The 22,094-nt window shown below is 34.5% G+C and overlaps 1 protein-coding gene across 1 annotated transcript in view; it reads right to left on the reverse strand.

Moving 5' to 3' along the window:
* Positions 1–7,332: 7,332 nt before the first annotated feature.
* The window catches only part of LOC140167885 (methylenetetrahydrofolate reductase (NADPH)-like), a 60,831-nt gene continuing 46,069 nt past the window's right edge, over positions 7,333–22,094 (reverse strand). Inside the window, 4 exon segments of the mRNA XM_072191171.1 lie at positions 7,333–8,338; positions 9,647–9,889; positions 19,817–19,869; positions 19,872–19,938. Coding sequence (XP_072047272.1) covers positions 8,291–8,338; positions 9,647–9,889; positions 19,817–19,869; positions 19,872–19,938 — 411 coding nt within the window. The 3' untranslated portion in view covers positions 7,333–8,290.

Consider the following 22,094-nt stretch of genomic DNA (forward strand, 5'->3'; position numbering starts at 1 on the left):
CAATTCGATGTCCGATGTGCTCTCATGTCCCACAAAAAATACTGTTGAAATGACACCAGAGCCCTTAAAGTAATGGAGTTAAGCTATTATAGCAGGGATAACCATCAAAATTTCATGTTGCCCCTATTGCTGGATAGAACTCATCAATAGAAGTATTTTGGTGGTTAAATTGTCAAAATCGGTCAAAAACTTTTCGAATTATGAATTTTCAAAGTTTCCCATTCTGACCGGTCATTGGAACGAAATAAAAATATCAATTGGGAGCAAAATTGGCATAAGCATATATTTACCTTTATATATTTCTTTATTTTAACATATATGCAAACATGAAACAAGCATATTGTGAAAGTATCAAAGGGTTTCTTATGAAATGGCACTTTACTAGTCAATGGCATAAATTATTTTTTCAAACCGAGGCATTGAAATCATGCATTTAGAGAACATTTTGCCAAAAATCACCCAAGATGGCCGATATGGCACAAAATCAAAATTGAACTAAGTCCATGTGAACTTTTTTTTTTCACAACCAAAATGTCAATGTTATTGGGTTTAATATGACCAATTAGTAGGTGTATGCAAATTAAATCTTAAGTGTCATTGAAGGTCATCGACTCATTCACAACAATAGAGGTTATCCACTTCACTCATCATGCTCATGTGTGACTTCTAACAAAAGGTGCTGGTTCCCGTAGTATTCCTCATTCAAAACAATTCAATACATGACCTCAGAGTTACCTGCATGACTTTCGCGGGCTATTTTGAAAGTTATGGTTGCACATTCAGGTACTTCTTTTGAAAGTTCTAAACAAGGTATAGCCAGCAGCAAGTTGTATATGGTATAGGCCTAAATATAAGAAAACGTTTAGGGTTGAAATCAGGTGAAAAATACATCGAATGGGCACGAAACTTCGCATTTATGTTCAGAAAGGTGTCTTCTTAGCATGATTCGAAAGGAGTATGGAAATTCCAAAGGAAAGCTGGTGATTTAATTTGTAACTCGAGATCTACTTGTTCAATTTTTTAACCTTTTTTAAAGAGGGTATGATAGAGGTATTACTGGCAACTCTGCTAAATTACAGCTCAGTAGGCCACGTTTTTCACCTGAAATTATTGACATGAATATTTTGTGCCATTCTTGAGCAGTGCTGAACTCGGCCACTGGCAATTAAGCGCACTGTGGCGATGGACCAATTTTGACCCGCACTTACAGGAAAATGAAATAAGTTATGTTGCTGTAATTTGCAAGATAGTTACAAAATATAATTGGCAGAAAAATATTGAAAAATAAAAGAATGGGATCAATTTAGAAATGTCTGTGCAAGCAGTTACACAGTTGAGCTCCCTGCATGTCTATGGGAGTGTTCTAATCAAGTTGATGGTTCATTGGTCATCCCTACTTATAGGGGACAAAATGACAAGACACGCAATGGGGCTATTCCAGTTGAAATCCACACACCACTATCTCCTACACAGAGGGTGTACATTTCAAATGGAGCCACCCATTCAGGTAACCCCATTTAAAATCCCCACCCCCCTGTGTGGAAGATGAAGATGTCTAACATAGGGTGTGTATGAATTTCAACTGGAATAGCCTTTTAAAATCCAAAAGATGCAAACCCCATACTTTCAGTTCAGTTCACTTCCGTGATTTATTTTCAATCTATTACATAGCAATATTTTGAAGACTAAGAAAAGTACTTTAGTTTTTACTCTTTGCTTCATAAACAATACATTAATCATTTGTATCAATAACTTCTTTGCAAACGCATGTTTATTGATTAACCTTGTAACTGTATTTGAACAAATTGAATGTTTTTTCTCAAGCATTTTTATTAAATTTCTTACTTTTGCAGACATCCCATCAACCAGGACTTGACCTTACCAAACCTGACTACAAAATTACTGTGCCATTGACTATAGCTATAATTAGATGCTATAAAATATGACTGGGATACCACCAAATTAAAGTCTCTTGACAAATAAAATAATTGATTTAATATTTAAAATTGAAAGACATTTAAAAATAAAATACTTCCAAATAAAATGCTTTGAAACTAACAATTTTTCTTTTTTTTTGTTGCTTACTTACATGGTATAGCAAAATATCACTTGACCAAGTCAATATTTTCACTTTTTTCATTCTACGCACAAACTGCCACTTACAAGACGAATGCTCAGTGCCAGAAATGGTAAATGCAATAGCTGCCATGTATAGACGAGTACATATACTATGTGTAAATTGCCAAATGTTCACAGGGCAGCTATTGCACTTGCCCACTTCTGACACTGTAGCACCCAAAGATCCCTATAAGGGGCATAATACTATGGGCAAATAAATTTATATAAAATCTTTCACAATATTTTATATTTACATGAATTGCAGGAACATTTTTTTATTACAATACAATGACATCAATTTGTTATGCGAGTGCAAAATAGTCGTATGTGCAATAGCACCCTTTTGCCATTAAAGTACAGTGGAAACTCATTATAACGAAGTTGTCAGGGACAGAGAAATTAGTTCTTTATATCCAAATTTCGTTATATCAGGGTTGTAAAAACAATAAATAACAAAAGAATTTTGTATCTTGGTTCTGGAAAACTACTTCTTTATAACAGGGTTTTTCTTGTATCAGATTTCGTATGTTGTACTAAACCCTGGAGGTAGTGGGACCTGAGATGCTCTCAGGACCAAATTTGATCATGATTATGATATCAAACAATCTTAACCTCAATGCTGTAATGAGATTAACATTTTTGTCTTATTTTTGGATTCCTCTGCAAATGTAATTTTAAAATATAACATGAGGCAGCCATTGCACAAGCAACTTTTCATATCTTTCTTACAGTGTGTCTGATTGGTTAATTGCATGAAATAATCATCTGAGTAACCAATCAAAATAGATTTTATATCAAGTAACCAATCAGGAGCACTGTTAGAAAGACAATGGGCTATTCCAGTTGAAATCCGTATGGAAGAAACAACCTTAATCTTCCACATAGGGAGTGTGAATTTCAAATGGGGTTACCTGAATGGGGGACTCCATTTAAGATCTACACCCCTTGTGTAGTAGATTAAGTTCACATCTTAATTCAACTGCAAAAGCCCAATAGTGCTCATGGTGTTGTCTGTATGTATTCACAATAAAATGATTATTGAAGAAATTGAAAATAAAAATAACTCAATACCTAAATTTATAGATATGATAAATACCTACATTTATAGATATGATAAATGTCATTTACAGTGTGGCTTCACATAAGGACAGACAGAGTCACCCCTAAACTAAAACAAACTTATCAAATAATACCATATGTGACACGATCTGGTCCATGGGGGCCAAAGGTGGCAAATTTAAAACCGAGATAAAGGTAAAAATATGGAGTAAAAAACAATCAAATACATGAAGAAAATAGACATAAAAAAACTTCATAATTTTAGAACCAAGTATGCTAGACCTTTGGTGTTTTCAGTAAATGATAGCCCATTGTATGTATCATGTTATAATTACAGTAACTCAAGTTTCAAAAATGCCTCCTTTGGCACCCATGGACCAGATCGTGTCGCATATTAAAACTTTCCTTTTTACTGATTGTCTACAAGCAATCCAGGCTTAAACTGGTCTCAAAAAACAACAACAAAAAAAACAAACAAAAAAACAAACACTGAAAAATGTTTTTCTACCATTTTCTGTTAATTTGATTCAAACATAGGCTACAAAACCACTCAAAACAATAACCAAAAATGCTGAAATTGCAAAACCACTGAAAATATTCATGCCTGCATATTCCAATCTGTGTATTTCTAAACTTAGAACAACATGTACTGTTGTCATAGAAATGAGCAAGTTTGATACAAAAGTAGCAAAATTACAAGTATATAAAGCTGCAAAATATTTCGTTATGAATGAATACAGGGTCCAATTCTTAAAACAAGTTATAAAAATCTTGTATAGGCAAGATAGTACAGTCATGCAAAATATAGAATTATATTAAGGGTATACGAGGTATTGTTGGTCGAAGCAGCCAAAAAATTTTTCATTATCTGAATCAATATATTATTGAAAAATAACACTTTGATGTTTTGCAAAAGTTCATTCTACAAATCATTTACTTTGAAAACTTGCTTAATTTATTGTTGTTAATGAGTTATGTACATTTTACAAAGGTGGTGTTGTTTCAGCCCTCTTTACAACAGAACTCAAGAACCACAGGATCTAAAAAAGTATATCTGTGATATTTGAATTGAATACCCGAGTGGAAAAAGGGCCCAACTCCATCAAAACTGTTTTTGAGATATTAAGAAAAAACTTAATATTTGGAAAAGTTTTATAGACAGAATGTTTTTTTCATCTTCAGGGGACATTTAATACATGAACATACAATATTACATACATTCAAAATTATGTATGTTTCCATGGCAACGGTACAGGTCTTAATACGAGATGGAGTTTGGCCCTTCTTCCACTAATATACTGCAAGTGCCAGTTCCGTAAACAGATGTGTTATAAATAGCTATAGACATTTGGTAATTATCCATTAATTGCGCAAGTAGAAGCATGTAATATGTTAGGGAAAAAATTATTGTAGTGAAAAGCAGATTTCATGGATGAACAAAATTCCTCTTTAACCCAATATTTGTGGAAGGGCCCAACTCCATGGAGTTGGGGCTTTCTTCCATGAAAACCATGATTAAGTGTACGTGGAAGACTATTTAGAGTGTGCATTTTAGCTCATCTTTCACACACACAAGGAAGAACAGTCTGCTGGCAATAAAATGGTGGGTCTAACTGGCCCTTCTTCCACTCAGGTATTCAATTCTTCTACACGCTCGCTATGAATTGACCATTTTTGCTAAAGCTCACTACCATTCGCAAGATGCTGTGATGCTTTTTTTTTTTTTGCTGCTTCGACCAACAATACATTGTATACCCTTAAACTATGAAGAATCATTTCTGGGGCCTAAAGTTGGTCCTCACCATGCCTTGGTGTAGAAATATGGCAACACTGTACACCCATGTATCGCCTGTTTCTTAACCCACTCCACATGGGTGTCCACTGCAGATGACATGTTTCAAATTTATCTGAAAATTAAAAAATTTCATTTTCATGACCATATTTGGAATCAGCATGATAAATGCATTAAAATGAGTACAAAGAAGCCTAGTATTGGTTCAGCGGTTCTTGAGAAAGCTCTTGATATTTTGAGAAAATATTTCAAAACTTTTTATGTTGAATCCAATCAACCAGCTTTAACCAATTGGGATATTTATACTACAACTATCACCTTCAACAACCACTATCTCCATCAATTGCAACATAAAAACCTTTATACAACTAAATGCCACAACTAAAAAAAAATGGCCCTAAATTATTTCAAAATTGCATGACTATTTATTATCCAAACATACATATATATATATATATATATATTATTAAATAAGTTGCTTAACAAAAAAATACAAAGCGCAAGAAACAAACTTTTTTTAATAAACTGTCACATTTGATCAAGTTTGGCAAGGTTTTTTTTTCTTTTGCTTCTTTAGTGTGACTTGTGATTGATTGATTTGATTTATTTTTGTATTTTGAAATCAATAAAATCAATAAACATTGAAAGAAAAAAAGAAAAAAATGGCAAGATATTACATCCTGTGGTGGTGTTTTGTATGTTTTTCGTTGAATTTGTTGAAGATTAATTATAATTGCAGCATTGACTTTTACTATCTACAAGACATACTGACAACTGGAAACATGACAATAAAATAAGTAAATGTGCACATTTTTAAGCTACAAATTATGTTATATTTCGTCGCTGGCCAGGAAAAACGTATGTGTCATTGGCCCCTGAACATGTTTAGAGAAAAACCTCCATTGTAATCTGTTGGCAGTTTTGCTCTAAACATGTTCAGGGGTCAAAGACACATAGGAGGGTTCTCCTGCCCAACAATGATTTATACAAAAACATCCGTTGCAACATCATTGTGGCGTAGAATGATTTTTCCAAATTTTCTATCTCACATAGTGATGTAAAGGTTTAGACTAGCTATATCCTATAAAAGTTATTCAAGATACAGTTTAATAGTTTGAACCTTAAATTTCAATTTGAAATAGAATCTGGTCACTGAGAGATAACAGTGGAGGAGTAATGACTTTGTTATAAGTAACATATCCTTCAAACACATTTTTCTAAGTAAACATATTTAGTCTTTCCCGTACGCCACGATGTGTTGCAACAGATGAAATGTAACCAGCTTCCTATACAGCACCTGTTAGAAGTGGAGGTCCTCAGTTTTTGTTCAATTTCTTTTGAAGAAAATGAATATTTCATTTCTAGGTTTTTGATTAGAGTACATGAATAATTGCACTGTATATGCGCACACATGTCAAATACTACACTGTCATTGTCCCTTTCATTTAGCTGGGTACTAATTAATTCTTTGAATGCAGGCCATTCATGAACAAAATAATACTGCATGGCTTAATATAAATACACCACAGTTTTATGAAATGAATGAATGACATAGTCTCAAATATTATAATATACCAATTCCATATCAGGCTATTATATTCCAGTTTATATCCATATCCACCAGTATGCATGGGCGTCAATCCGGGCAAAATTGGCAAAATGACCCATTTTTTGTTCTTTTCAGCCACTTTTTGACAACTCTGGCCAATTTCGAGCCGGATTGGCGTTAATTCCCGTATGGAAGACATACATCTTCCACACAAGGAGTGTGAATTTCAAATGGGTTTACCTGAATGGGTGGCTCCATTTGAAATTTACGCTCCCCCTGTGTGTGAGATTAAGGTCATGTCTTTCAAAGGGGCGTATGGATTTCAATTGGAATAGCCGATCAGAAACACTTCAATCCAGATCTAAGAATTAAGAATGATAAAATGACCTTTTCGGTAAATCCCATAATCCTTTGTGAATACACCGACGATGTCGTTATTTTTCTTGCAATGCGCAGTAAGTATGTTCACTAACGCATCGGTGTGGACGCATATTGACATCAAATGCGACATCAAAATGTCAATTCCTAATTTGTGCACCGCAATGAAAAATTCCACCATGTTGAATCATCATGCATATTGGGCACCTCAAGAATTGTGTTGTTTGATAAAAGCATAAAACAATTGTTTAAGCACATACTGAGTGTTGAGTTATTAAACACAGAACCCAAATTTGTAACCCCATGGGCACTATACTGATGAATGATCTGCCTATTCAACAACTCTTCCTATACTTTTGTACAGGAGCCAACCGTTGTTAATCCGTGATGAATCCACACTTTTACAGTAAGCGTATACGTGAATGCCAGCGTGAGCGCGTAAAATTTGTCATGTCTGGAATCTGTGTGCGTATCACGCTTACAAGTTGAATTCAGTATTCGGAAGTATCGGATAAAGCTGTTTTAGTCAGTTTTATTGCCGATATCAACAGAAATCACGGATCTTTTTGAAAGGCTGACTGTCAATGATTAACTGACATTTCTCATGAAATAATCATGTGAATTATGCGATCTTTAGCTTGTTTTCGTTGTTCAATCATGTTTCACCGTTGTTCATCACTGATTAAAAACTCGCGTACGGCGCTTCTGCATGGTTTCGCGAAGTAAACCACGCAGACGACGCGTTGTTAATCGGTGATGAACAACGATGAAACATGATTGAATCCCTAATTACATGTACATGCAAGGACTATCTTGATTGGTTAAAGAGTGCTATATCATGTATTGGGCCAGTCAGAGGTGTGATAAGAATATAAATAGTACATGTACTGTGATTGGTTACATAGATGTTTAATTCAGGCAATTAACCAATCAGGGGCTCTGTAAGAAAAGGGGCTCTGTAAGAAAGGCATTAGTGTCCACGGGGTCAAGGTCCCAGCATATAGTACACACAAAAAAAATTACAGTGTACGTACACTCCGGTACAGCATGCTAAAGATGCATGGCATGGGGACATTCTTGTGTTCTATATGCACAATTCAGATTGATCTACAACAATTTATATTGATCTGGATTGAAAAGAAGTATGCGCAAACCCTGGGCGCAAACCCCAGCGTGATCTTATCACAGTATACATACATCTTTATAAATCATAAAGTTGCAGAAAATGACTTACATAATTAATATGTACAAAATACTTCAAATACTTTATCTACTGACAAAAGTACTATTTCTTTACTAGCTATCTTCCTATATTGGCAGGTTTTCATCAAAGAGAATTGTGAAAGACAGTAGAATCATGTTGACCTCTGACCTACTGCATGGTGAACTCTGACCTACTGTAGTTGCCATGCCATATCTTGCTCATCTTTTGGGTTGCTTACCTGTTGATAAAATAACAGAAAGCAAGAAATGTGATTAATAAAACAATAAATAAATGGATTTAAGAGTTCAACACTACACTATTTTTTCTGCTCACCTGGAATGTTTTCATTATGTCTACTAGCGTCTTCAGCAGATGATGATGCTGTGATATCTTGTATACAATCAGGGTAGTCCTTTTTGATGATGTCATGTGATTGACAGTATGACGTCATAGGATGTTACGATCACATGACATCATCAAAAATGACTATTAAGGGTAGATGCAGCATTGTTGGACGCAGCAGCCAAAAAAAAATTGATTTTCATTGTCTAAATCAATATATTATTGAAAAATAGCACTTCATGATGTCATTCTACAAATCATATACTTCGAAAACTTGCTTGATTTATTGTTGTTAATGAGTTATGTACGTTTTACAAAAGTGTTGTTGTTTTAGCCCTCTTTACAACATAACTCAAGAACCACAGGACCTACAAAAGTATATTTGTGGTATTTGATTTCTTCTACACACTCGCTATGAAATGATCAATGCAATTTTTGTCAAAGCTCACTACCATTCGCAAGCCTCATGTTGTGAACTACCAAATCGCAACAATTTAAAACAGTTGCTAACCTTAAGGAGACACATAAAGTGGTACTAAAAAATGAACAAATATGGTGGTGAACACAATGAAATTCGTCAAGGATTTGAATGTTCAAAAGATCCGAGAATAACTTTTTTCTCTTTTTTCCCCTTAGTGAGAATTTCATATGGGAACTAATTTATAGGGTCACACATCATTATGTCCGGTCACACGTCATTATGTCCGGTCACAATGGTACATTATAGGTTAATTGCATCAGAGTCCATAGGCAAACAATAACAGTAGGCCAGGCCTATTCATGTGTTTGATAAGGAAGTATAAAGAAGAAATAAACAAACAAACAAACATACTAGCCCCTACCTTGAGCTTCTTAGCACTGATTTCTTCATCCACATTATGTGGTAATTCTGTGGTTCTCATCTCTTCATACAACAAAGTAGTCCCTATAGCTACCTTGAGCATCTTAGCACTGATTTCTTCATCCATGGTAAATTGGTCATTCTGTGGTTCTCTTCTCTTCATACATTGTACAACAAACTAGTCCCTACCTTGAGCTTCTTAGCACTGATTTCTTCATCCACATTATGTGGTAATTATGTGGTTCTCTTCTCTTCATACAACAAACTCGTCCCTACCTTGAGCTTCTTAGCACTGATTTCTTCATCCACATTATGTGGTAATTCTGTGGTTCTCTTCTCTTCATACAACAAACTAGTCCCTACCTTGAGCTTCTTAGCACTGATTTCTTCATCCACATTATGTGGCATTTCTGTGGCTCTCTTCTCCTCTCGCCTCCGCTGCATCTTGTCCAAGATTTCAAACAGAATATTGCCCTTTGGGTAATCATTATCCACCAGGTTGACAAGGTAGAATGTGTCGTGGATGTGATTGATAACCTGGCGCGACGGCGATTGTGCGGGGTACAGGCGCCCCCATTGTTCAAGCCATAATCCAAAGGCTTCATCCTATGGAAACAAAACAAAATGTCAAAGCGTCAGACATGTATATGAATGATGTTAAGGGGTCATCCATTTTTACAAATTTATTTTCATACACACACAATCCTGTTTCTGCTGGGAAAGGTACAAAGTTTGTAAAAGAGACCCAGGGAATTGTGTTATATTGTATATCCCCCTGAGTACTACCTGCCAATCTAACATTGCCTCCGATTGATCAATTACATGATATCTTCCATTTAATCACCAATCAGATTGGAGCTTTGCAAATAAATCACCCCAATTTTTTTGTGTAGTGAAATTATTCTAACAATGTTGCTGATTGGTCCAATTGATAATAAAAACTTCTTTTTGGCCAATCGGCAGGTAGTTCTCATGGGGTTAAGACCTGTGAGCAGAACGTTGCAAATTTGTATTTTGAATTATGTCCAGATTAATATTCTCTGGATCATAAGCTTTAAAATGTATAACTGTACTAACTATATTGGGTTAACCCCCTACTGGTCATCTAACAGCAATTCTGATTGGTTGATAACTTGAAATGCTCATTTCAATTGCCAATTATGACTAGGCTTTAAAATGTATAACTTCTCAGGGTTACTCCCTTTCTTCGTCTTCAAGAATGGATATTTCAATGAAAAATTCTTTAATTGTTTTCTGACAAGATATTTAGAATGAATAATATCTCATTTTCTTTCCTAGTGCTTTCTGCTCATTTTATGTTAACATGTTTCATTTCTGAAAATATTTGATATAAAATTGGATGACCCTTAAGTTCTACACAGTGGTACAAAAGTTATTCTACAGCATCAAATCATCCCTTTGTAATAAGAATTGGTAAAATTTGGATGCTTAAGGTGGGTCTGAAGGGAGCATGACCTTGCGGTGCTTGCACTCAAATATTGAGACAATTACAACTGACACACAAGAGGAATGGTAAAGGTTCTATACAGGAGACCGAAAGGATTGATTTCCACCCCATATGCATGATTATTCTCGGGAGGGTTAAAATGCTCAAAACTTTTTTTGATATGTCAAGAACCACAAGACCTATGAAAACAAAAAATACCATTAAGGGGGTACTACACCCCTCGATAAATTTGTGTCTATTTTTGCATTTTTCTCAAAAACTAATAACACAGTGGTAATAAAAGTTATGTATATTATAGGGGCAAGGAATCCAATTACTACACTGGAATTTCAGTGACGCAAGACAAGCAGTTTGTTATTTATGATCAGAAATAAGGTACCGCTAGGATGTACCTCGTTTCCTATCATATATACTGAACTGCTTGTCTTGAGTCACTGAAATTTCAGTGTAGTAATTGGATATCTTGCCCCAATAATATACATAACTTTTGTTACCAGTGTATAATTATTTTTGAGATAAATGCAAAAATAGTCTAAATTTACCATATGGGTGTAGTACCCCCTTAATGCATGGCTTTCTTTGCTCATTTCCTATAAGATCAATTACAATTTATTAATACTCAAAAGTCCACTGCACTTTTTAGTATTGTTGCCTAAACCGGGACTAAATATTTGTCCTGCAATCCCACTTGCGGTAAAGCATCCCAATTTTAAGGTCCAGTATACATAAGTAACCCAAGATAATAACCTTGAAAATCAATTTCAAGATAAACTTCTTGCTTGGCCACCGAACTAAAGTATTTCATAAAATTTGATGGAATTAAAATTATGTTACTCCAAACATCATGCATTGGTGCTCTTCAAAAAAAGAGGAATTTATGATCAAACCAACCAACATGGCAGGCTACTTTTATAAATACTTCATGAAATGGGTATGAAGAAAATAACAAGAAATTTGTAATGTATTTATCATAAAATATGACATGCCTGCCATATAAACACATCAGTAAAACGAAGTTCCCACTAGTTTGAGTATTCATAACTCTGAGCACAATTAAGTAATAGCAATAAATTCTATATGAACATTTGGAGAATTTTGTTAGCTGCAGTATGGCACCACACTTGCATTAAAAACGAAATCAGAGTATCAAGAAATTAACAATTTAATGAAACTTAGTGTGATTCAAAAAGTTGAGTGTCATTTATTGTGTAAATGCATGTTTGAATGGTTGTCAAATATGCATAATGCTGTCCATATTGAAAAGACTGAAATCAAGGTGGGTTCTTACTGATTGACAACGCACGCCGACCACCGCTCACTTAAGATGAGTGTAACATGTTAGGTTTCACACCATGTAATCCGTTTGAATTGGCAATTTTTCATATTGCACCAAATTGTGTTAATTCATCAAGTTATCGCTTATTCCAATTCGTTTTAGTGGTATTATATTATAACACATTTTTATATTGCAGCTAAGCAATCTTATATGTGCTCAAAAGTTATGACCAATAAAACTATTGGGAACTTTATTTTTCTGATGATTATTTCAAAGCATGAACGCTACTCTTTCACTTCGTTCAGATCTCACATAAATGTGGACTAAAACTACCCTGTTGAAATGTGATGGGTCACAAATGTTCATTTATGAAAACACATTTTCATTTGATCAACATTGAAATCCATTCACCCCTTATGGGAGACATGACCTTAATCTCCCACACAGGGAGTGCAGATTTCACATGGAGTCACCCATGTGAATTCAAGATTAAAGTCATGAAATGTATTCCATAGGAGTGTATGGATTTCAACTGAAATAGGTCAATTAAACAAAATTACAATCATTTTAAACACTGAAAAAAGACATTCATATAATGCCGATATATACAAAAACAATGGTTAACCTTTGACCCCATTAGAGGTCCTATATAATTTTGACAAAATATGATGCATTGATATACAAATGTTTACCTTGAGTCCTTCAAACTGCTGGTGATGTCAATGCCCATGTTATAGTTAGTAATAGTGAATCACTATCAACTCTTTATAGGATTATCTTTAAAGGGAGTGCCTGTGATTTGCCAGAACGACTTTATAGTTTTGCATTTTTAGAATTGACCAGGACTATTTACCTTGGCTATTCAAAGCATGTTGGTGGTCTGAACTCTAATATGGAAATGGCATTGATCAGTTTTTGTATCTAAACTCTTCAATTCAATTACTGTTTTCGTTCCATTAACTGCCCAGGGCGCTATAAAGTCATTTTGGATGGGGGCTTATTTTTACATTGTTTACATAATTGCATACATAAAAAATGGCCCAAAATATTCATCCATCATCAGTGAGCCATTTGTTTCAGCCCATGATCCAGATTTGCATATATGGGCAGTTAATAATATCACAGTTTGCTTGAAAAATCAAAGTCACTGGGTGGGTGCTTATAGGGGCATGGGTGGTTAATGGGACAAATATGGTATTTCTTGAAATGTCCTTGACATAGCATAGCCCCATCTGATCATGGTTTCTGAAATAATGTTGCTGTTTTGTGCAAAATAATTGTTAAATTATTTTTTTAAATCTTTTTTCATATACCCGGTATATAAAAATCTGAAAATATGGTATCCGCAAAAAATGGAAATCTGTAAAAAAAAATGGGAAAACTAACATCCCTACAGAAATAAGCTTCGCACAAAAAAGCAAGATATGGATTCCATTATGTGTCGCAAGAAATTAAACTTTTTGGAGAACTTGAAAATGACAAAGGCAAACAGAGGTTTCAGTCATTTTGGAGTTGGTTACATCATTTGTATACATTTTCGAAAAATTGGAATGATGAACAAATCCCTTACTGGCCAATAGGACAGTGTAATTAAGAATACCAAATGAATTCCGAGTACAGGTTCAAACCTCAGGGCTACTTTCCCCCGTTTTATTCATATGCGATATTGCCATTAAATACCTAATGCACTATGGGGGCGCTTTTGCCAAATTTTAGAACAGCTGACCTCTGACCAGTCGGAAAAATTATATTTTTGCACTTACTAAACATTGCTTAAAATGTTTGACTAAAATTTAGACAAAAATAAAAATAATGTAATCTCACAAATGAATATTTTTAATATTATTACAGCAATAAATTAAAAAATGATATAAAAAAATAAAATAGAATTTTCCAGAGTTTAATTATACCAAAACTTTCCCACAATGCATTGCGTGTGTGAAATTCCGACATATCGCTTATTTATGGTTCAGCAGCAACCAGCAGCATTCAATATTTAATACATGCATGCAAAGACATCACCATCAGTTGGGACCCAAGGTTCTGAAAAAATAAGGTGCATGTTGATTGATTAATTGATTGATTGACTGATTGATTAATGTATTGTGTATTGACTGTGATAATTGGTACCTGCTAGTCAATAGCCGAACTGGGCCCCCAGAACGCCTACACTGGCTCAGTGGTGCTGCTATGGTATAGATACATGTAATAAAAGAATGTTACAGTGTACATACAATCAAAACAATGAATACTTTGAACAGCTCGTAATCGGCGGGCCTTATAACATCGCGGATTAATATCAAAATATTTTATTTTGAAAATTTTCTTGTGATATCTCGCCAGAACCATTACGCATTAATTCAAGTCCTATACTTTGTCTACTTTCTTTAACACACAAAATAATAGACCAGACAGTTCAACTAATAGCACTCTTAACGTGGGTCTACTTTTCGGCGTAGTGGTAAAAGCCTAACATGTCCCGCCTATTATGAGCTAATCAAACTATATAAGCTTGCTTACTCGCATTAAGGGTACTACCTTCATGTACGCATACAGAGTTAGCCTAGAGTCAAGACAGGGATTATACAGCTTACAGAATAAAACTGTGTAATCCCTCAATGAAGTCTTAACAATAGGCTAATTTATGGTATGCTTATTACATGAAAGATGCACCACATTAGAAATTACAACAAAAGAATCTGGTTTGTCCCACCGTAAGTTAACACTGTGACCTGACACATCCTCCGATTCCTGTGACATCATTCAGTAGCCTGTATTCATGAAGTGCAATCTTAGAAATTGGGCACTTCCAGTTGAAATCCATACAACCCCTATAGAAGACATCACCTTAATCTCATACACAGGGGGTGCAGATTTCACATGGATTCACCCATTCGGGTTACCCCATTTGAAATTCACTCTTTATGGGAGGAAGATTAAGGTCAGGTCTTCCACAGCCCTAGGGTGTGTGGATTTCAACTGGAATAGCCCATTGAGCTCTTCTTGGACATTTGAGTTTACAATCATCCTATGAGTGTGTTTAAAAATGGCACAGATGGCACCCCAACAGGCAAAGTCCTTGTGCTTTAACATATGATGATGGACTTTGCCAGTTGCTGCACTATCTGTTTATAGTGTATAGAGGGTGTTATCAAAGTGGTTGTTTAGAATAGCCAGACTCAACCGTGTTTGTGTGCAGTTCAATGAGAGCAAACTATAGTGTACCTCAGGATTGCACAGTAAAGTTTGATTTCAAGTTGGTGCTTGTTGGCATTAAAAAAAAAAAAAAAAAAAAAAGGTTTGTCTCAAAGCTGACGAGAAATTTAAAAACAAATGCGAAATGCGATTTTTTTTTTTTTTTTTTTTTTATTCGACTTTTTTCATGGTATTTTGAGAAAAATCTGATTTTCGCCAATTTTTTTCTGGAAAAAACTATAAAAAATTTTTTTTTTGAAATAAAAAATTTTTCCGCATTTGTTTTTTTGTCAAATCGTGGGATTTTACAACGCAGCGTCAGCTTTGAGACGAACCTTTTTTTTTTTTTGGCCTTATGTTTTGGCGATAACATATATGCACAACGTGTTGTATGCAAAAACATTTGCAATACAATACTTGAGCTTTATAGAGATGCTAATTAGAGGTTAATAACTGCGCATCGGTTATTTGGAGGGCATTGTGAAAAAAAACATTTTGCCTTTGGAACCGAGGAATATCCCGAGGGGCATAGCTGAAGGCTGAATGGAATAGAACATCAGACCGTAAATATTTTCCTGTATTTTGCAAACAGGAGGTAATGACTTTATCCTTTGGTGATCATGAATTCTATTATCTTCTAACTTGTTCGTAAAATATAGTTTAAAATCTTACTATAAAAAAAGGCCAATACGCGACAATATTACCTGGCTGTACATTAATAAAGAGTACACAGGTAATACAGATTTTTATCCAAGTGGTGTTTGACCAATGAGATTACAGAATTCATGTCAATTAAAGGATAAGATATAATACTAGTATCACCTTGAACTTCAGATGGAACAAACCCGTGTCCAACCTTTGTGTTTCCTCCTGAATTATCTTGATGATTTGCACTCAAGACTGTTTAATAATATAATTTATGTGCGAAATTATTTGGGATTCAAATTGAAAGAAATGATTCATGATGTTTTCGAAGTTTTGAGATTTATTTTGGTGAATTTTGAATGAAAAATTTGTTGTAATCCAAAGATATTTGATACAATTCAAATTCAATATACCTATCATGCCAATTCCAAATAAGGTCATGAAAATTTACAATTCTGAAAGTTTAAATTAAAAACAATGTTTGAATTAAAGTCACCACCCATGTGGAGAGAGTTAGCACAAAGGTTGGACAAAATATTCTGAGTCGGCAATGCATGAAGAACTCGAATTAAAAGAAAATTAAATTTTCTTGTTTAAGATGCTTTCAGAATGTTCATGATTGGTCAACTCATTATGAGCTAACCAATCTTATTTGCTGCACTTCTTTATTTTGTGCATTGTAGAAAAACATCTTACGCATATTAATATTTTGTACCGGTATTTAAGGAATCGGATATCAAAATTTGCACAGTATTTCTAGTTGGAGCTGAGAATACATCAGACATATCTAATAGGCCTGTTATCGACTGTCGTATGTGTCGTATTATCGTCGATATGACCCTAAATCCGACATGTCAAAATAAATTGTCCTTTTTTGACACTTTACGACACAAATCTAAAAGAAAAAAAATTAAATTTCCATGCTATTTTGTCCGAATAAGCTTACCGTATGATCATCGGAAAGTCAAAAATTACCTCCCGAAGTTGACCCGACCCCGGAAGTAGAACGAACCAGGAAGTATGTTTACACCGGAAGTCGGCAATCATAACTCATTTCGGCATGATTTTAAGCTTATCTATCGACTTTTTTCAGCATTTTAAAATCTCATACGAGTTTCGACATGTGTCGATTGTCGTATTTTTCCCCCCGACGAAGTGTTGAATTAGAAATCATGTGTCGATAACAAGCCTAATATCTAATTGCATGTTCCACAAACTCTGATGTCTCATAAAAAATACTGTTCAAACATTGCTAATAGAGCCCTGATCATGATAATTGATTTTTGTGGCCATATGTCATTTCCTTGATAGATGTCTTAAAATTTTGGCAAGATGGTTTTATATTTCAACTTTAAGCAGTTTTTTCATATCAATCTTTTTCTGTTAATAAAGTTCTTCATACACTGCCTAAATTTGTTGTAAAACAGAAAAGAAACTTTCATCAATAAAACACAGCAGTAATAAAAGCACCAATTGTATTACAAGGGAAAGAATAATATTCTATGATAATTTAATCAAAATTTGTATTAACAGCTTGCAGAACCATGCCCCAGACATTATTGCTCAATACAAATTGTGCTATTGTACATAGTGGGGGCACCAAGATTTTTTTTTTTTTTTTTTGATGGGCAAGAAATTTTTAGAGGGCAAAAATCTGAAAATTAGCCCAAAATTGATCACTTTTGGTCTAAAAAGTTGAACATTTTGATATTTCTTACTTTGACTGGGCGTCAGGGCAGGGCAAAGCCCAAGATGGGGGATGCCTGTGGCACTATCACTGATTGCACATATCACATAATGAACCAAATGACACTGCATCTGTTTGTGTATTATACTCAGCAGAAATTGAAGAGATAACTTGGGGTCATTTTGGTGCCACTTTGATGAAAATTTCTTTTCATTTTTTGTAAGCAAGCAAAGTAAATTCAAAATGTATTAAAAGAAGTTATTTTGCGGCACAAAGTTGATCAATAATTTCTTTTAAAATCATGTACATTTGGTTGGTATTGTCAGAATGTTTCATCATCCAAATTTAGGCATTTGAAATTTGCTCTTCAAACCATGGACATAAAAAAATAATGCAAATTTGTGCCCTGCAAAATAACTTGCAAACTGATAACTTGAATCAATACGTATTGAACAGCGTCATGCACACAACAACCAAATATCGAGGTTAAGTTTTCTGTCCGCAGCCCTATGTGCAGTGCTATACAAATGGTTCTCAACATACAGTATAGCGAGATGCGTGCTAGACAATGATGTTACGGTGCCAGAAACTAGTTTGTCGTCTAGCATGCGATATCACTAGTTTACATTGAGAACCATAAAACTAGCACTCCACATTGTGCTGCGCTTGTAGAAAATATAACCGGCTTGACACTGTGTGCGTACAGCAGTACAAGTGTGATACACAAATGTACGCATTTCTAAATAATATAAATTGCATATTTCCGTAATAAATAGAGATAGCTTAATAAATTTATAGTCATTCATAGCAAAACAATAAAAGGACAAATATATATAATATCTAAATGCAACATTAGCAATGACCATCTTGCGTTATAGATGATTTGGGAGAATTTTGTAAAATTATATGACAACAAGCATAGTACACACAGACTATTTGCGAAACGATCAAGGGTAATGCGCCACATGTCACCAATATTGAATTTCAACTTTTCCTAATCATTTTTAAAGGCCCATTCAGTGATTTTCTCATCAGGAGGATCATAAAAATCATCAAAATTCAGATTATGGCACCTTTGTTATAGAGTCATAGATGTGCTAACATAGCCTCTTAATGGCTAACTCAAAAGTCATGTAATAAAGACAAATGGTTTTACATGAATCTGTAATATCTCTACTACACCCCTGCCCAATTATGTGCCTATTTTTTCTCAAGAATTATAGCGCATTGGTAACAAGTAAGATATGTATATTATAGGGGCAAGGACTACTGCACTGGAAATTTGATTTCAGCACAGACAACAGTTGTGGAGTTACAGTCAAAAATGAGGGAAAACCAGTATTTGATCAATAAATCAATAACTCACTTGCCTTGAGTTGCTGCAATTTTCAATGCAGTAGTTGTAGTCCTTGCCCCTATAATATACATATCTTACTTGCATAAAAATGCACAAATAGGCACCAAATTGGCCAGGGGTGTAGTACCCCCTTAAATAGAGAAATTAGCTACATGTATTTAAATGGGCTTTCAACTTTGTCAATAAACTTTATTATTTCAGAAATACCTTTTTTACGAACTTTTTTATGTAATGTAAAATATTTGTCTACTTTCAATATTGGCGACATCTGACTCACTTCCCTGGTTCACGTCACACTTTCTTTCTTCTTTGTGCATGACATTGTTTTCATGCAAATCAAATTTTCACTGTCAAGTTTTAAGAAACATGGAGGTTTTAGAATTTGGTTATTTTTTGCATATTTGTATCAGTTTTGAAGTGAAAGTTTTATTTATGAAAATTTACATATGAATATTCTTAATATGAATATTCATTCGCAAACAAATTGCACTCAGGTGAAGTAGGACATAATATTGTCGTTGGGCAGGAAAAATCCAACTATGCACTTGGGCCCTTAAACATGTTTAAAACAAAACTGCCAAGGGGTTACATAAGAGGTTTTGCTTTAAACATGTTCAGGGGCCAATGATTTTTCCAGCCTGACAACAATATTTAAATTGAGGGGTTAATGCAAGACAGGCTCATCTGCAATAGCTGCCATATAAATTGATGACAAAAGTACTGCATTGTACACATAACAATGTGATGACACCTGGCAGCTATTGCAGATAGGCCTTTCTTGCAATAACCTAACCCTCTATGTTGATAATACTCTTTTTTTAAATGTAACTTTGCAACTTGACAGCGAAAACCAAGAAAAAAAAGCAAAATAAATCTAATTGCAGAGGGGAGGAATCCTGTCTTACCTTCCAATACATAAAGCTCTCTGGATCTACAACAGTGGGTTGTAGGATCTCTACCCAGGGAATACACCCCAGGTAACAGCTATTGGCTTCAGTCTGTCCGCATTGGTTATGTCTTCTCTACCCTGTGTAAATCAAGTATTCAGAGCAAAATTGGAGAATGTAATAATAATAAATGAATGTTGTGTGATGGGGCTTATAATTGAAGACCAAATTAAAAAGACTAGTTTGCATCTGACGTTATACGCTAACTATAGTAAGAATTCCAATTGAATGAACGCAGCTTTCAACAGCTGCACTCGATCCAACCGCGATCGTATATCGCGTATTTCAAACTACAATGAGAATGCACGACCTTGGATACAATGCTAACCAATCACGAGTGTGTTGGCATGGTTGGATTCACTTCCGCGTTACTCACGCACAGTCGCGCAGTGTACGCAAAAATTCGTAACACTATTGAAAGCTGCGTTCATTCAATTGGAATTCCCACTATGGTCTTTTTAATTTGGTCTTCAATTATAGCTGAGAAGATGTCTTGCACTTCCCATAATGCATTTCTCCCATTACAGTTTTATGTACCGATTTGCTATCCAGTGCAAAATGGGTCGATAGTGACGAAATGTATACCTCAATGAACAGACCATATCCAGATCTTGCAAAATGTTATTTCTTAACTATCGATCAATGTTTAGCCAGTCTATTCCTATGCTAAAGCTTGAAATCCCTGTCACGCTTGGTTGCAAACTATTATGAACTTTATTGTGTCTTTTTATGCTCTTTATTGTTTTATGCTCCTTACTTTTGCATATCTCAATTTCAATTTTGCCAAAAGTATTTAAGTAATTTGAAAGATTCTTATTCAGCATCAATAATAATTATAGGACATGTGATATGGATTGAAATGCACACCCCATATGGAAGACATGACCTTAATCTTTCACTGAGGCACTGTGCATTTCAAATGGGGTTTATCTGAATGGGTGACTGCATTTAAAATCCACCTGTGTGGGAGATTTAGGTCTTGTCTTCCATAGGGGGTGTTTGGATTTCCACTCAGGAATAGCCCATGTTTATAAATGCTATTGTTTTAGGTTTGGAATTATTGCTAAGATTAATATAAATTCTAGCCAGATGAAGAATAATTTACAAAGGGAATTGGTTAAAATGTCATCCCAGGCATGGAGAGGTTGACCCACAATCATGCACGAAAATGTTGGAATACTCTGAGCATCCCCGATCCCCTTTAACAGTGTTGAATGCTGTATGCAGTGCTATATCTCGGTATACCCAACATTGTTTGGAGGAAACACAACAGCTTCATGCATTTAGACTTAAAAAGATGACTTAAGGGAAGGGGTATGAACGTTTGGACAGTATTTTTTGTGAGACATTAGAGCACATCAGACATCGAATTGCATTCTGAATACGAAGAATGTCATTCTGATATCAAATAATTTTGATTTTTGAAATTAGCAATGTAATACACATTTTATGGCAAATCATTAAAATTGATATTTTTGATATTTAACAGTACTAAAGTAAACTTTATAAATCTGATGATTTATACTTAGCGATGTATGTAGGTGGGATGAAAAGCCGACGATCAATTGAAAATTTTGACCTTTTTATTGAAGATATGGATTTTTTTCCCAAAACACCAAAAAATTAGGTCTTTTTGGGAAAAAATCCATATCTTCAATATGAAAAAGAATATATCATTAGATTTATAAAATTTACTTCGAGGACTGTTATATATCAAAAATTTGAAAAATATCAAATTTTTTAATTTGTCATAAAATTTGTATTATATCGTGATTTTCAAAAAATGAAAATTATTTGATATCAGAAAGACATGCTTCGTATTCAGAATGCAATTCGATATGTCTGATGATGCTCTCATGTCCCACAAAAAATACTGTCAAAACGCTCATTCCAGATCCCTTAAGAAGTATCACAACCAACTGGCATTGATATTGAACGCGCTCACCGTATCCCAAATGGGCCTACTCAGAATGGATCTAAACCAATTATTGTCATGTTCTCAAAGTACAAAGATAAAGAAAGGGTCTTGAGTAACTCATATAAGTTGAAAGGGTCAAATATCTATGTAAATCAGGATTATTGCAAAAATACCCGTGATGTTCATAAAATCCTTCGAAAAAAAGAAATGAAATCAAAAAGCGATGTCAAGAAAGCTGAAATCAAATACAAAAAACTAGTTGTTACTGATCATGCAGGAAATGTTGCTTCATTTCATTATGATGAAGAAAGTAAGGAG

The sequence above is a fragment of the Amphiura filiformis genome, chromosome 13 (genome assembly GCF_039555335.1).
Source record: "Amphiura filiformis chromosome 13, Afil_fr2py, whole genome shotgun sequence".
Taxonomy (NCBI): Eukaryota; Metazoa; Echinodermata; class Ophiuroidea; order Amphilepidida; family Amphiuridae; genus Amphiura; species Amphiura filiformis.